Consider the following 15745-nt stretch of genomic DNA (forward strand, 5'->3'; position numbering starts at 1 on the left):
TATTTAATAAAAAGCCTAGAACAGGTGCATGAATATGTAACCAACAGTGTTAAAGCTAGAGATGTTGTGAAGCCCTAAGAGCACCACAAGAAAATCAATTAGAAATGCCTTATGATGAAAAGATCATTTGAGCTAACATCTTTGCAGGCAGAGACAAATACAGTACATCTAAGCATGTAGAAGAAATACATTATTTATATGGGTACAAAATGCAATGGATCCTTCTGAATCGTCGCTGGTTCCTGCAAAACAATTGCTAAAGAAATTACTGGAGAAGCTGCCGATGCCTGCAGCAGCCTCTCCAGGAGATCACGAAGAGAAGCTGCTGCTCCAGGACATGCCCACCCCAACATCTGCCCATCTGGCACTGGTCTGGCTGGCAGGGAAAGCAGCAAATTCCGCAGAAATCAGTTTGGCTACTCACAGCATTCCTCAGGTCAGACCTTTTGCACCACCATCTTGGTGACTCTGAAACTGTCAGTCTCATGCATCTGAGTCAGAAGTCATTTAACCCTTTCTCAGCAGGGTAGGGAGATCTTCAAACACTTTTTTTTCAGGGAAAAAAAAAATTAAAAGCCCACAGATCAGATCCACGCTTAGTGCCTGCCAACAATTGCACGTGTCGCTGACAGTTTGCAAAGATTTCTCATCTAAAAGGGTGCTGAGGAATGCTTTCTGCTCAGTACTTCGGAGGCACCCAGGTACTCCAGAAGTAGCAGGAGGTTCAGGTCAGGAAGAAGTTTTAGCAAATTTATGATAACGAACAAAACTGCCATGAAGAAGCATTCACAGATTAATTTGCTTTTACTAGTGGTTTCTGCTCTCAGTGCCTTACTGGCCGAAATATTCCCACTTCTTTTACTGTTCAAAGCTCTGCTTGGGCTAAAGGTTCAATACCATCTTATGCCAGTCAAAATGTATGCTGCAGCTCCCCCTCTTCTTTTTGGTGTTGGCACGAGCAGAACTGGAAACGGTTCTTGCAGAACAGCATATTTTGGATTTGGGTTTTGTGGGGTTTTTTGGCTAGGTGGGTTTTCAAGGAGATGAATGCTCTGCATCTGATCCTCCCCACCGCAGTACAGTCGCTGGTACTGACATGGGGAAAACAGCAGCAACACATACCCAGAGGTTGGGTTGCTCCTTTTGGCAGTGACACAAAGTGAGTGTTGCAGAGTGACCCTGAAATAGTGCAGGATCCTCAAGGAGCGCTTCCACTTCAGATCTGGTACTCCAACACCTACAAAGCCCACAGCAGCTACACCTCAGCCGTCCCACACCACAGCGCACCGTTACAGCTGTGCACACCAGACCCTTGCCTGATCTTCTCGATATGATACCTGGCACCTAATTGCTGGAGGCTGCGAGAACTCTCTCTGAAGGCAGAAACAGTTTTGACTTACTGGAAAATCTCCTTTTCTTCCAAACTCTGCATGTTTGCACCTGTCCTCTCCTCTCTGCCTGGTTTCCTCTTTTTCAGGCCAACAAAAACCCCTTTTTCAGTGACTGGCCTGCCCCTCAGCAGGCTCTCCCTCACCTTCTCCTGCCCCCGAGGAGGCTGGCAATCACACCCCGAAGCCTACCTTGCTGGAAACAGCTTTATCCCACACGATGGATGGTTTCTTCTGCCATGGCAGAGAAGAACAAGGGAAGATGGTTTGTACAAGGGCATCATTCCACAGCGCGTTTTCTCTAATAACAAAACTCTTCCCAAACCCTCCATCTCCCAGCCCCTGTCCTGCCCAAAGGCTGCACACGCAACCCCCACAAGCTGATGAAGCCATGGAGAAAATTTATGCAACATTGCAAGGACTAAGGCAGGGTGCCAGCTGGAAAGGGTCATCATTCAGTCCCTTCCCATCCTTACAAGCCTGCAGCTCAGAGGCAGCAAAGGGGAGGATGCTTGAGAGGTGAAGGCTGCCCATGCACAGCACCCACTGGGTGCCACGATCAGGCACCAAGTCTGTAAACCAAAAAAGATCTCTATATAATCCCACCTATTTATAAAATTAATAGCTTAAAACAGACTTTCTGTTATTGGTTGTACAAATAATGCTCAGATTCATGTTTAGGCAAAGCACAGAATGCAGATCTATGACAACTGACAAATCCTAGGCAAACAGCTCTCCAAAATCACTGCAGTTTTCCAATGTGGTGGTATTGATAGCACAGGAAAGCAATTAACTGTTATACACCACTTTCCTTATTGAGAAAGGTGTGTGTAGATAACTTGCTGTCATTTGCTTTTCTTTTCTTTTTTTTATTAAAAAATACTATATATTCAGGAAAAAGTCTATTTAAGCAACTTTTACTTCCTGACTGCACAGAAAGCTCTGTGCTCATCTGTGGCTGACAAGATTAGATCACCAATTTGCAAAAGAACAACCTTTAGGCTCCTGCAAAAGAGGTGGGACATGGAAATGCACTAAATATGGCAGCTCAGGTACTCATTGCAGTCAGCTGCCTTTCTGACATTTTCTAAGGGCACTGATTGTTCCTGAAGATAGCAGGCTTTAGGAAAGCTGATGAGATCCTACACGCATCCCTACTCTTAGTTCCTCCCACTCATGACATGCACAGCTGAACCACTTGTGACTCCTTTGCTGAATTACAACAGCTTATACAGCAAGGCTGTTTTAAAATAAACCATTAATTTTTGTTTCCATGCTATCAGTCATCTTGAATGTTATCCCACCATCCGCCAAGTTTCAAGTACTATGTCCATCATCCAAGCTTTCCCCCATCCATCCCAGTCAGACCACACACCCCTGGGGCGCTTCCCAATCGCCCGGAGAAGTGCCAGGCAGCAGCATGACAATTCAAAGTAGCCACCGCCAAATTCTCTCTGCAGGGTGGGAAGGGGGATGGCTGTGCCAGTGGCCACCCCTCACAAAGCTCCTTTGCCTCGCCGCTCACTGCTGCAAGCCCTGGCTCTGCAGCCCCGGTGGGATACTGCCGTGTGCCATTATTCAGCTCACCATGGACTTCCTCGCTGTTAATGTCACGGCATGGTGGGGTCTAACTTCAGCAGCTACAATATCGCTGATTCTCTTGACATAAACCCAGTGGGGACAGAGCAAGGGTGTCACGGGGATGGGCAGACTTGACATAGAAGAACAGGGTAAGAAGAGCTGTCAGCAGTGCAACCGGGAAACAAAGCGAAGTTTATTGCCAGCATTAATTACAAAGCCTCCAGGACGCAGGAGCTTCCTGCCATTTACTGGAAAAACAGGCCATGATTCCTCTCTTGTGCACCATGACATAGGTACTTCCACTTTTCCTCCTTCCACATTCCCCACCCAGTCTCCCTCTGGCACATCAGCACCATCACAGGCAGGAATCATCCCTAAGTGACTATATCAGTGGATCAAGTTAATCGTATACTCAGCAGAGCCGCTTTCAGCAGCGGCAGGTGTCACTGCATCAGGGCACGCAAGGTAGGTACATCCCATCCCAGGCTAGAGATAAGGTGGAGGTTAAAGTTTAGCACTTTCTGCTGGCAAAAGAATAGCCCCCATCAAAAAACTATGCCCCAAAATCCTTCAGGGGATTCATATTAGTTTGCTGCATTACAAGATGTTCTAAAGCTACTACTAAAATTGAACAAACATTAAAAAAACCTGTACTAAAGTGTAATTTATTCAGTTTAAGCTCAAAGGAGATTCTGCCATTCATTACAGGATTATACATTGGGCCTCGCTGCTGTACTCCAAGATATAGGCAGGGTAAATCTGGTGCTTCTCAAAGATGACAAAGATGGAAGGGTCTGTTGGGTCATCCACGCAGCTGTCATAAAGTCTGTTTGAATTGCCAGCTCTGGGTGGAGGGCGAAGGTATTCGGAGTTTCCCTGAACAAAGTCTCCAACAAGAACGTGAGCTACAAACATGCTGTAGCGACCACTGCGAGAGGAACAGTACTCGTGAGAATAGCTGGCATCTCTGGCAAAGTAGCTTCCTAGGGATCAGAAAAAGCCACAGTAAGACAATTTATCAACCAAGGAACAAACATCTGCCATAAGTCCTTTGGCAGCCAGTGATGCAACAGGTAGCTCTACATGCATCCTTGCAAGGTGTTCCCATATCAGCTTATTTTAAAGCATCAACAGACTCTAGCCACGTTTTGCCATCAACCTGCCAGTCCCACCTGTCCAAGAGCTTTGCTGAACAGCAGCACCTGAGGCAGAGCTGTGTTTTTAGGCCCTCCCGAAATGGGATTGCTGCGGATGCTGCCTGCAACAATGCAGATGCTCGCAGATGAGAGTGCCCTAATGGCAGGAGTGCGGCATTCAGGGACAGTCAGTCAACTCACACCCACCCACCAGCCTGGCTGGGGTCTGCAGCCCGTGCTGCTACAGCCCCTGAACCCACGCTTCTGCACTCGTACCTTTTCCATACATTGTCCCGTGAGTCCCACAGATCCTCCAGTCGAAGTTCTGCTCACAGATGGCAGGCACGTGGCATGGACTTGTCCCATGGAACAGGAGCCGCTCATCCACCCATTTCGATTTACTGAGCTTCTTCATCTGCTCCTTTTGCCTAGGGACAAAACAAGAAATAATAAAAAATTAATGACATGTTACCCTGGTTCAAACGAGGACAATTTCCCAGATCAACTCCTCCTACTTTTGTGTCATGGAGGAACAGTGACACAAACCACTCTCATTGGGGTTACTGCCTGCTTTGCACTTCTGTTGGCACCCTGCTGCACAGCTGGCTCCTTCCAGCAAAACAAGAAGTTCTCAGCATCACTATGGACTGTATCACCCACAACTTCATACCACATGAGAGAGTAAAGAGACAAAAATCTCTTGACTGGGAATTGGTCAGTTCCTAGGTTATATAAACCCTGAATGCATAAATATGATTATAAAACTGAGCTGTATGAAGCCACAGTGAAGACTGTATAATCTCTACCCCTATCTTTATTACATAAAAAGTACCTTTTTTTTTTTCTTTAAACTCCTATGTGGAAGAGACTAAAACAAAAAGAATAAATTTGAGATACTACAGCTCAGTCATGGTGAAGGAAAATAACTTTCTTTTTGAATAACACTAGCAAGAACCACACACACAGCGTGTTAGGTTATATGATAAAAGGCTCATTTCCACGCACACAAAAATTACAGAGACAACCCCAATAACCCAGTCACAGAGAGAGGCAGCCCCTGGTCCCTCCCAGGGCTGCCCCAGGGGAGCCTCAGCCCCAGAGACCAGGGGAACACCCAGCACGGTGAGCAATGGAGAGGGTCCAGAGCAGCTCACGGACATAAGGAAGGTACTGCATGTGAGAATATGGGACTTGTTACAGAACAGAGGGGAAGAACATTTGGGGATTGCACAAGATTTATAATGGGATGTTTAACAGAGGAACTGTAGGTGGGAGAAGGGAGGGATCAAGATGGTCTGAGGAGGAACAAACATGGGAAAATAGATGGATAAGCGGGTAAAAAGGGCTGGTTGTGTATAAACAGGCAACTGTCTGGTCAGTAGGCTTGTCTGGCCATGCCCTGTGCCTGATCAGTGCAGTCTGCCCTATCTTCTCATTAAACTGCATTTCTAACTCTTACCTGGGTAATGGACTCTCCAGTCTGTGTGCATGCGCATGTATGGGGGTCTGGGTGCAGAAACTGGAGTGGGACCTTGGGTCACAGGAGCTGCATGTCCACAGCACCAGCAACTGCAGCAAGTGAGGGTATGTGCGTCAGTGTGTGATCACTAGCCCATATCAAGCTGGGCAGCCAGTGAGGAGGGTAACTGGCCTGGGAACCAGGTTTCGGAACAGTCGTAAGTCTGGGCCAGATACTGGAGAGACCAGAAGGTCTGAGCTTGCTTATCGAAGGGACCAGGAGGTCCCAGCCAACCACTGAAGACACCATGCAGTCTACAGAGACCCATTTGCATGTATGTGCGTCTATGCAGAACGTAACTGGAGACAAGAGGACCCAGGGGCCAGGACATTGGTAGGCTGAGTGTCTAAGACCAGCTCCTGGAGGGACCCATACCTGTACGTATGTTCCTGTAACATGTTTTCATCCCAGTCAGCCAGAGGAAGGGAACAGGATAAGGCTGTTGGTGCTGTTTCTGATTGCATGACTGCTGTGCTGTCTGTGTTGGTTCTTGTGACCAGCTGTGTGCATATTCATACATTTTGTGTGCATGTGTGTGCTTGGGCATGTGTACCGGGAACATGGGCTGAACCTCGCTACCAGCTGGACCCAGGCACACAGATACGTGGCAGTCTCACCTCTGCTGGGCTGCTGGATCTGGCAACTCCTAACGCAGATTGTGGAAGACAATAGATCAGGAAATACCAGTCTTCTGCTACCATCAGGGTAATGAAATAAAATAGATACAAACCACTGAAAAACTTGCCAAAGCGTTGGGTTCTGGATCCTCTGTAGTTGGTGGATGCAGTAATCTTTCATTGTCTTCTCAAACAGCCTCTTAATTTTTCCATATTCACGAGAAGCGTAACTGAGCTGTACCAACTGAAAATATTAAAAACACCAAAAATAAGGTATTACTGATAGTAACAACTCCCAGTCCTTCCAAAGGACTCATTAACCTCCTCGCTTCAGAGGAAAAGCCCTGCCATTAAAATCACAAGCTTCTCCTGTCTTTCCAGGTAACCATCCTCCCCCTACCTTCACCCCCACTCCCCGTGCTGGAAGCACAGGCACTGACTGAGGGAAATTAATGCAATCCCACGCGAGCTTCCTTCAGTGGACACACCTCCACATCTAGATTATTTTTACTTCAGAGTAACCTAAAGATGAAATGCACAGCAGTATTCAGGCTGGAGAAGAGTGAATATCAGTTTCACCTTAGTTTGAAACCCTAGCTCCTTCTAGCACCTTCCCTACAGGGCTAAGCCCTAGTTTTACTACGGCAAATAGCATTTTGCCTCAAATGGATGGAGGAAATATTACAACACCCCTTAAGATGCAATTCATCCAGTTTATCAGAGGATCAGGTGCTTTGGGAGAGTGCAATGGAGAGGTCAGACCAGTAATGGCCAAAAGGGCCTTTCTTATCCTGCGTGGTATATGCAGAGGGTCTCAGAGAGCCTCCCAGGAGACACAGGTCTATTCTGGATGTGAAACTGTCAGTCTGGTTTCACCTCATAGTTGCTTATTTTATAAGACATGTTTCAAAGCCGGGAACATCTCAAGTGCCTTGGGTCATGTTCTCAGAAAAATCAGTATAGGACACAGTTCACCCTACCCATCGGAAAGCTGGAAAGACCTACCTTGAACCCAATATCAGGCAGTGCAGATTGGTCCCATTGTGGAGGACAGACAGAACATGATAGTGTCATGTTTTGGCTGCAGAAAAGAAAAAGGAGCAAGTCAGTCCATGATGCTCCTAACCAAATCCCCCTTCTGCAGGATCCAGCCGCTGGCTCTATGGCAGCCTTTGGGTATCCCTGGATTTACTTTTTGTTTGATTTGCTTTCCACATAACCGTTATCCCTTTCTTCAGTTCACATTTCCACCCACATCCTAGTGGCGCTAATGCATCTCTTGGCAGGTCAAGACACTGGTAGTAGAGCTTCAAATGAGAAGTAGCATGCTCCCAGCCAGGTGGTTTACACAACTGTTCCCAGCTAGCCCTCCACATGTGCTGCTTGAACACCTGGGAAACTGGAGCATGAGCCCTCCCCTCTCCCTCCATGCGGCTAGTCATCTTTAAATCGCTGGCCAAAGGGGTGGCATGACCCTACCTGTCCCCAGGACCAAGCCTGCCAGGAGGCTGTGGGTGGCCAGTCAGTGCTCAACAACTTCCAGCACTAATGCCCTCCTGGCATGCATGTTTTAACCCAAGCAATAGGAGCAATAGCATCCATTCAGGAGTTACAGTTTGTTCTCTTTTTGAATCAACCCACCCTTGATTGAACCAACCCTTAAATTGAACCCTTGGCTTCAAATGCACTGTCTGCTGGTGAGTTTCTGAAGCAAAGAGGGGTCTTTTTAAAATAAAGCAGTAGCACAACTAACTTCTACAGCAGACGTGCTCAAATTCTGTCAAGTTGAACTTCCTTTAAAAACCCATAAGATCGGGTATCCCAAAGAAGCGCATCCAGTTCACTTCATTTAGAGGGGTTTTCTTCTGTGTTTTTTTTTATCCTCAGCCTTCCAGGGGATGGCATCTATCTGCTCCACAGTTCTTGGGACTGGCAGTCCCTTGCTCCTACTCTGTGCACAGTTTACTTAGTATTGTTGGGGCGTAAATCAAGGAATAAAAATTCCTTGCACGGTTGCGTCAGCCCTGTGTGGCCTTGCTCTCACAGAGATGACAAACCTACTCTAGGGGTCTCTCACAGCTGCCAGAGACTGTCACCAAACATCCCTCCAGCACACTTCGCAGGAGTGTTGCATAATTTACAAATATTGTCACGACAAAACTTGCCCTTAATCCAGACAGCAAAAGGTATCTAAAAATGAATTTAAGAAATCTAAAATTTAATTCTAGACAGGTAGGAGGAACTTCTTAGCAGAAAGGTGCTGTCGTCTAGAGACTTTATTAAATAATGAATGTATATTACCTTCTGTCTTGTCCACCTTGAGAGGACAGAAATTTTGGCAGTCGGGCAACTTTTCTTTGAGTCTCATAGATCAAATTTGTTTGGACCATGTCTTGAAAGAAAAACACAATGACTCAATAATTAGATGATGTATTGTCCAGGGACACACTCTTACATGTTTAGAAAAAATAAAAAAGGAGGCAGCCCTGAATATCACATGGTGGTGCGCTCTCTACCACACCCACCCCACTCCATACTTCAAAACCATTCCCACTTGTGCTGCTTCTGCTTGGAGATCAGCAAGGTCAACCACCTGCTAGCGTAGGTTGTGAGGCTCGGAGGCAACCAACCACCAAATGCACCTGCACGTGCATTCACGCCCAGGCTGTCAGCCAGAGAAAACCACATCTGATGTCAGGCCTGCAGCAGGGAGCAGTTTTCAATATGATGGAGGCCATAAATCTAGCTTTCCCAGCAGTGCGGGATTGTTACATAGTGCTAAGAGGGAAGTCTGCTCTCTCTTCTTGGTCCTGTAACAATATCACAGAGCGCATGCTGCGTGACACAGCTAATTATCCATTGTTTCCTGCTTTAAACACCACTCTCTTTATCCATGCCAGGAAACAGATTTAAAGCCTGGAAAGCTATCAGGAATTTTAAGATGGGTAAATAAATTAGAAACAGAAAAGCATTTCTCCTTTTCCCATTCTCTCTCTGTGCAACCAGCCCTAAATTTTCCTTTGCTGCATTCTATGCTTTCTCTCCCCCTAACTAGCTTGCAAGATGTCTACCATGGGCTCACTTCTCCACCATTGGACTTTTCAGTGCCTTTTTTTTTTTCCCCTTTCTCATTTCTCATTTTTAGTTGTAAAAACCCAAATGCATAAGCCAGATGCCATGAAGTGTTTACTCTCAGCTCATCTTCTGAATACACAATATTGTCAGAGATGATGCTTTTTTGACTGTCGATGCACAAGCCTACAAGCTCAAGCAGGACATCTCAAAACTGCAAAGAAATGTACATACTGCTCAAGTTCTGCTTGGAGAAAACGTACAGGAGGAAAAAGACCTGTTCAAAGAAACCCAGACATAGGGTGACAACTCTGCGTGAAGAAGACTACCTTAGAGCCAGCTACACTGTGTAATGAACTTAAAACAAGGAAATACTTCACCTTTAAAGTTTAACTCATACTTCTGAGAACCAGCCCTGAATAACACAGTGCCTTTGTGGTCAGCTAGAAATTCCTTCTCCAGATCTGCAGATGTTACGGTGGCAGAGCAGTGATATGGATGCTATAGAAAGAACAAGGAAATTATGCCTGTTAGAAACCAGTCGTTGGTTTAGGTGGCACTGTGGGGAAATACCAGTGTTTCCCCAGGCCCCTATCATGGGATGCCATTTTGAACTAAGGCTTCAAGCATTTTTTTCTTCAGCAACAGAGGGGTACCCCACAGAGAACAGCTGGCTTGTAACAACAGGAACAAAGCAGCCTTCAGCATGTGTGGTCAGCTTCATCCAAAAGACATCCATCATCTCTGGGAAATGCATCGGCTTTCAATGCCAGTCCTTTGAAAGCTTTCACAGAGTAGAGGTACTGCTTCGAGGGACAATTAATAAGACAAATCTACCCGGGCATCGGAGCAGCACTGCAAGGGCACCAGCAGCATGTGTGAAACACACCAGCTGCAGAACAACGTGCCCTAAATAACTCTCCAAAGATGGCTTAACAAGAGCTTTTGGCATCAACAGTGGATGGATCTCACCTCTTCCCCATACTCAATCCACTGCCCAGAATCATCAAGCCAATACCAGGCGTACTCCATTTCGGGAGCAGACGGATGAGTCAGAAGACACCGCAGGCACAGAAGAGCTGATTAACGTCTGGCTGCTTCCTCGGCTCTAACATCAGAAGAGAAATCCAGATTAAAGTATGGGTCTTTTACAAAGCTGTCAAACTACATGATATCCCTGGTCTAGTCAGAAGTCTAATCACTTCTCAGAAAAGGAGACCCCTTCAGCTGGGAAGTGCAGGTTTAACCCAGAACCGAGGAACTGATGTTTGTACGTTTATGGGGCATGGTAAGCATCACAGAAATTACCCTGACCTCTGTGGCTTGGACCCGGGTCACTGTTTTTTTCTAAAATACATATTTCTAAAATACACATTGGAAGAAAATACAACTTGACACAATAAACTCAGCTCATTACATGAAGGCCAGTGGTGCCACCTGGCTAACAGGAGTAAGATTTGGCTTCTAGGCAATGTGTGATCAGCTGCAGAAGTCAGAATGTCTTCAGTGCCTTCTGATAGCATCACCCCTCCTTTAGTGTTCAGGAAAGCAAAGCTGCCACTCACTCACCGGTGCAGGTGCCCAGGTGCTGGCAGTGGGGTCCTGCAGAGGTGGCCTCTGTGAGAAGAGACCGGGGGTGCCCTGTGCTGGACACAGCTGGCTCAACAGACCCACTGCAGGGCACAGCTGAGCCCATCAGCCAAGCTGGTGGCACCTCTGAGAAAGCTGCCCAGCAGTGAGAAGTGGGGGAAAACGTGAGAGAAACAGCCCTGCAGGCACCCAGGTCAGTGAAAAAGGAGGGGAGGAGGTGCTCCAGGCACTGGAGCAGAGATTCCCCTGCAGCCCATGGAGATAACCATGGTGAAGCCGATTGTCCCCCTGCAACCTGTAGAGGACTGTGGTGGAGCAGATATTCACACTGCAGCCCGTGTAGGACCCCACGCTGCAGCATATGGACATGCCCTGAAGGAAGCTGCAGTCCATAGAGAAAAGCCCATGCCAGAGCAGGCTTATCCTGAAGGACTGCAGCCGGTGTGAAGGAGCCATGCTGGAGCGTGCAAAATTTTTGAGGATGATGGAGTGGCAGAGGGCAACTCTTATGGACTGAGGTCAGTGCCCATTCCCCATCCCCCCTGCATCATTTGGCGGGGGGGGGGGGGGCAAGGGGGAGGTGTAAGATTCAGAAATGAAGGAGTGAAGTTGAGCCGGGGAAGAAAGGGGGATAGGCGAAAGTGTTGTTCCAGTTTTTGGTTTTGTTTCTTACCATCCAAATCTATTTTAATTGGCAATAAATTAACTTCACCCAAGTCAAGTCTCTTTTGAGCATGAGAGTAATTGGTAAGTGATCTCCCTGTCTTTATCTTAACCCGTGAACTTTTCCATCTTATTTTCTCCCCTGTCCTGTTGTGGAGGGGGAGTGAGAGAGTGGCTGGGTGGGCATCTGGCAGCCAACCAAGGTCAAATTCCTTGCAGGGAGTGGAAATCACTTACCAGCAAGATCTCTGATCTGTGCCCTACCCTGGAGACACAGCACCTGCAAAGAAAAGAAGCTGAAACAGGTAGCCACCAATAATTCAAATTCAGAGGATTTTACTTTGCTCGCTGCTGTGCTTCAGCCTCCTTTGAATGTCCCAGTTTGGGATCCAGACAACATTTTTTCTATGCATCTCATCACTTTGCTGCTCCTACAACATTACCCTATGGCGGAGCACATACATGCAGCCGAGACCTGCCCACCTGCCTGCTGTGGAGTTTGCAAGGGTCTGTGGCTGAGCTACTCGGAACTGCTCGAAGAATTTGAACACAGTATTCAAACAGAAACTGGAAATGAGCATTTATCCGGCTCCGACGCCCTTCATGCTTTGGCAGGGATCACAGGTATTCAGAGCAGGCTAATCAGAGGAAATCATTATAGGAGGAGCTCCCTTATAGAGCTGGTTACAGTACAAAGGTCCACGAACAAAGGCTTGGCAGCCCCTGGACTGACAGAACAAAGAGCGAGGAAGGACCCAAGTCTCCCTTGCAGCCTTAGCTTTTTCCACTACTGTCTTCAGACCACGGTTGCTCTTTGTACGCAGTAACACCAGCCAGGCCTGTTCCTAGAAAAACGCTCCCGATTCATTCTCTCTCAAATCCCATTGCAGGAGGTTCATGAGATCCAGCACTCCGGGAGCTGTTTTTGGATGTGGCTTCTCCTTCTCTCCTCTCTGCACAGCAGCGTGCTGCTGCTGCCACAGCAGAGGATTTTGGAGTTTGTGGATATCGAGTGTGGGATTTGAGGGGGCGGAGGGGAAACGGAGAGGAAAGTGGGGGAATGGGGTGGGATGATGTTTCCAGGCAGCTTTTCTCTATTGTTCCCCCCATCGCTGTTCCCTCTCTTCCCACTCCACAGATGAATGCTAACCCCTGCCGAGACCCAGGGCTCCCAGGCTGCCCTAACCCCATCAGCTTTCCAAAATGTCCAGTTGCGCCCTACTTTCACTTTCACTTTCACTTGCCAGCATTTCTGCCTCTTGCAGAGATTTTCTACTCACCAACTAAGACCAACTAGAAAGAAACAGAGGTGAAACACTTAAAGAGGACAGAAATATTTCACTGGCGAGACAGGTAGTGTCCTTCACATTTTGCTGAAGATTTTGCTATCTGGTCTTGTGCAGCTGAGATACCCTGTAAATTTGCTTTTTATATCTCCACAGGAATAGCTTTATACAGAGGAAATTTTATACATAAAAAGCAATCTCATGCCACCTTTTCTCTTACACACTTCCTTCTCATGCGGAAGAAAGGGTGAATTAATGAAGATATAAACACAACTTATGATATGGCTAACTGCAAGCAGTCACCCGTCCAGCAGAGGTTAAAGCCAAGCCCACAAACCATGAAATCCCCAGCTGCCTCTGTCTCCCTCCCTGCCCTCCCTCCCAGCTCAGCGGCACCCCAGGAAAGCTGTCGGAGCCCGGCACATACCACCTCCCCGTCTCCCCTTCTCACAATCCTGCCGTGGGGCTGCCCAGCCACCGCCCCTGGGAGCTGAGGGCAACAGCCATGTGCTCGCCAGTCGGACAAGCCCTCTGAACCCTTGCTCCGCATGGGAAAGGTCCCCCGGGTGCAATAAGACCTTCAGAAATAAAAGATGACTGGCCTGTGATAGCTCCTCATGAACTCCCGACTGCACGCCTGTACCTTGCTGTCTGTCTCGGAGTCTCTCTCCGCGGGACGTCACAGATGCCTTTCCGCTAGCCACTGACCCTTAGGAAACGGAGCTGAGTAACGTTTCCTTCTGGTTATTGCGCCATACACACACACATCTGCCAGGCATGAGCAGAGTGGCCAGGCACAGCTGATGGTTTCGGCAGATGCATCAATAAAATCAACATCTCTACGAACTGGCACAGTTTATCCCCATCGCTTGGTTCCTGTCATTGCACACCAGTACTTACCTTGCCCCAGTTCCTCCCATCCTTCCAGTGGTCGGGGGTATTCAGGACCTTTTGCTTTCCAGATTCCTGCTGGGAGCAGCTTCTGCTGAATATCATTCTTTGGAAGCCAAAAGCTGGCGTTGCCTTGCAGAGCGAACCCCAAATCTCAATGCAGAAAGCCGGTGCATCTCTCAACACACTCTCCGTGTTGGCTATCTCACTGTTTGGGGGGGTTGCAGTATGCAGCACTGCACCGAGCGACCCAAACCAGCGCAAACCAAGCCCAGAGCGCTGCGGGGCAGGCTCAGTCAGCCCACACAGAGCACTGCGCTGTCCCGAGTATTTGTACTCCTTTATCTTAAGTCTGAGCCTCTGCTCTGTTCTTCCCCACGGAAATCAGAGAACGGTTAGGAGCTTTCCAGTCTGACCTCCAGCCTTTCAGTCTAAAAGGCTGACAGCGTTTCCCAGCAGAGCTCTGAAGCATAAAGCTTAACGACAGGTGAAGTACAACTAACTACATAAACTCGTTCAGATGCAAACTTTTTTTTTTTTTTTGTTACACAAATTACGTTCAGCTGAATTGCCCAGAACATTTTTATTTCCTGATGGTCTAGTCAGACCAGATCAGTAGTGGCTGAAACACATAAATCTCTGTTTTAGTTTCTGGAAAGGCTGCACTCTGAGTGCATTTTATAGACATACTATTAAAAAAACCCACCCCAACAAAACCACCACAAGTATGATTATGAAGTTGAACTTTGTTTCTTCCCTGTCTGGACTTTCTTGACTGGCTTTTGACCTCCCAATATAGTATCTGGCTGTCGTCTCCACAGTTGCACAACTTTTATGCTTCCCTTTGACTGATGAGATTTATAGGATTGGGTTCCGCAGGTTCATTTTTGCATATGTGAATTCTCTAGTAAAATACTTTTCTGAACTGAAGCCAAGAGCTTCAGTAGGCACGAGATATCAGCTCTAGGAAAAACATTCTGGCTTAGTAGAAAATGTTTACGTAGCTTTGCTGGGAGCAGCACACCATCCTCTCCAAAAACAAACAACTCACCACAAACTGGAAACTTGAGCTCACTGTAAACTAATATCTTCTGAACATATATTTTTTATTTTTATCGCTTTTAATTGCAATGTCATCCGTGGAGCTGTTGAAACTCTGATTTCTAACTGTCAATGATGCTGTATCTGCCTGCATTTCCAATATCTGACAGGTCTTGGAGCAGAATTCCTATATATAGCCCTGCAAGATCATATTCCTGCACAGTCAGCAGAGGCACCCAAGTGTGATTTCCCTGCATATGTCAAATGATTTATCACATATAAAGAAACCATGGTCCAGCAGGTAGGATTACTTACTTTCCCCCCAGGAATTTAAATTCTTGTTCCCTTTTTCTCTTCAGATGAAATAGACAAAAAAAAGTGACGTTTCACCCTTCCTATGTGTCTATCTGCAGACACACACAGCAGCTCTGTTGCAATTTCAGACCACTCCAAGGTTTGATGCGCGAGTACTGATGCTATGATGTAGGCACACTGTGCTCACAGGGGTCCTGCAGCACAGCACCAGGCTGGCAGCGTCTCATGCTTCTACCTCAAGATGTAGAAGATCCCCCAAACCAGTACCTAAGGGGGTGGACTAAGGCTATGTTGGGGTGATGGGGCTTACCTGGTTGTGCAAGGTCTTCCGCAGGTTGGTTCCTCAGCCACCCACCCTGGGGCCCGGCTGCGGAGTGCTGCGGGGCTTCAGCTTCAGCAAAGCCCGGTGCGAGAGGGGACCGAGCCATGCCTGGGAGCCTGGAAACACTTCCAGATCTCACTTGAAACCACACTATCATTTAAAGGCGGTACCATCTCCTGTAGGTTGTGATGGTTTTCCCAGTAGGACTGGATTTCCCGTTGAACAATGTCCAGCAGCTTGTAAATTAAACTGTGGGAAGGGAGGGGGGAAATGAGCCCTGCAGCCACGCTGCTGCTTTCCCAGCTTAATTTAGCACAGGAGCAG

The 15745-nt window shown here is 47.4% G+C and overlaps 1 protein-coding gene across 1 annotated transcript; it reads right to left on the reverse strand.

Annotated features, from left to right (window-relative positions):
* Positions 1–3235: 3235 nt before the first annotated feature.
* LOC132316905 (protein mono-ADP-ribosyltransferase PARP12-like) lies at positions 3236–12346 on the reverse strand. Its single transcript, XM_059816621.1, has 8 exons — positions 11804–12346; positions 10286–10421; positions 9694–9814; positions 8543–8633; positions 7247–7322; positions 6355–6485; positions 4382–4533; positions 3236–3952 (listed from the first exon to the last, which is right to left on the reverse strand). The coding sequence occupies exons 2-8, from the start codon at positions 10343–10345 to the stop codon at positions 3672–3674; spliced, it is 912 nt and encodes a 303-aa protein (XP_059672604.1). The 5' UTR covers positions 10346–10421; positions 11804–12346; the 3' UTR covers positions 3236–3671.
* Positions 12347–15745: the final 3399 nt, after the last annotated feature.

This window comes from Gavia stellata, chromosome 4, assembly GCF_030936135.1.
Source record: "Gavia stellata isolate bGavSte3 chromosome 4, bGavSte3.hap2, whole genome shotgun sequence".
Lineage (NCBI taxonomy): Eukaryota > Metazoa > Chordata > Aves > Gaviiformes > Gaviidae > Gavia > Gavia stellata.

What these genes read in the sequence shown, in the direction of transcription:
- LOC132316905 (XM_059816621.1), bottom strand. Translation starts at nt 10,345, where the DNA reads ATGGAGTACGCCTGGTATTGGCTTGATGATTCTGGGCAGTGGATTGAG. An exon ending in GGATTGAGTATGGGGAAGAG is followed by an intron (nt 9,815 to 10,285) that starts GTGAGATCCATC and finishes TTCTTTCTATAG; the next exon opens with CATCCATATCACTGCTCTGC. An exon ending in TGCCTGATATTGGGTTCAAG is followed by an intron (nt 6,486 to 7,246) that starts GTAGGTCTTTCC and finishes TAATATTTTCAG; the next exon opens with TTGGTACAGCTCAGTTACGC.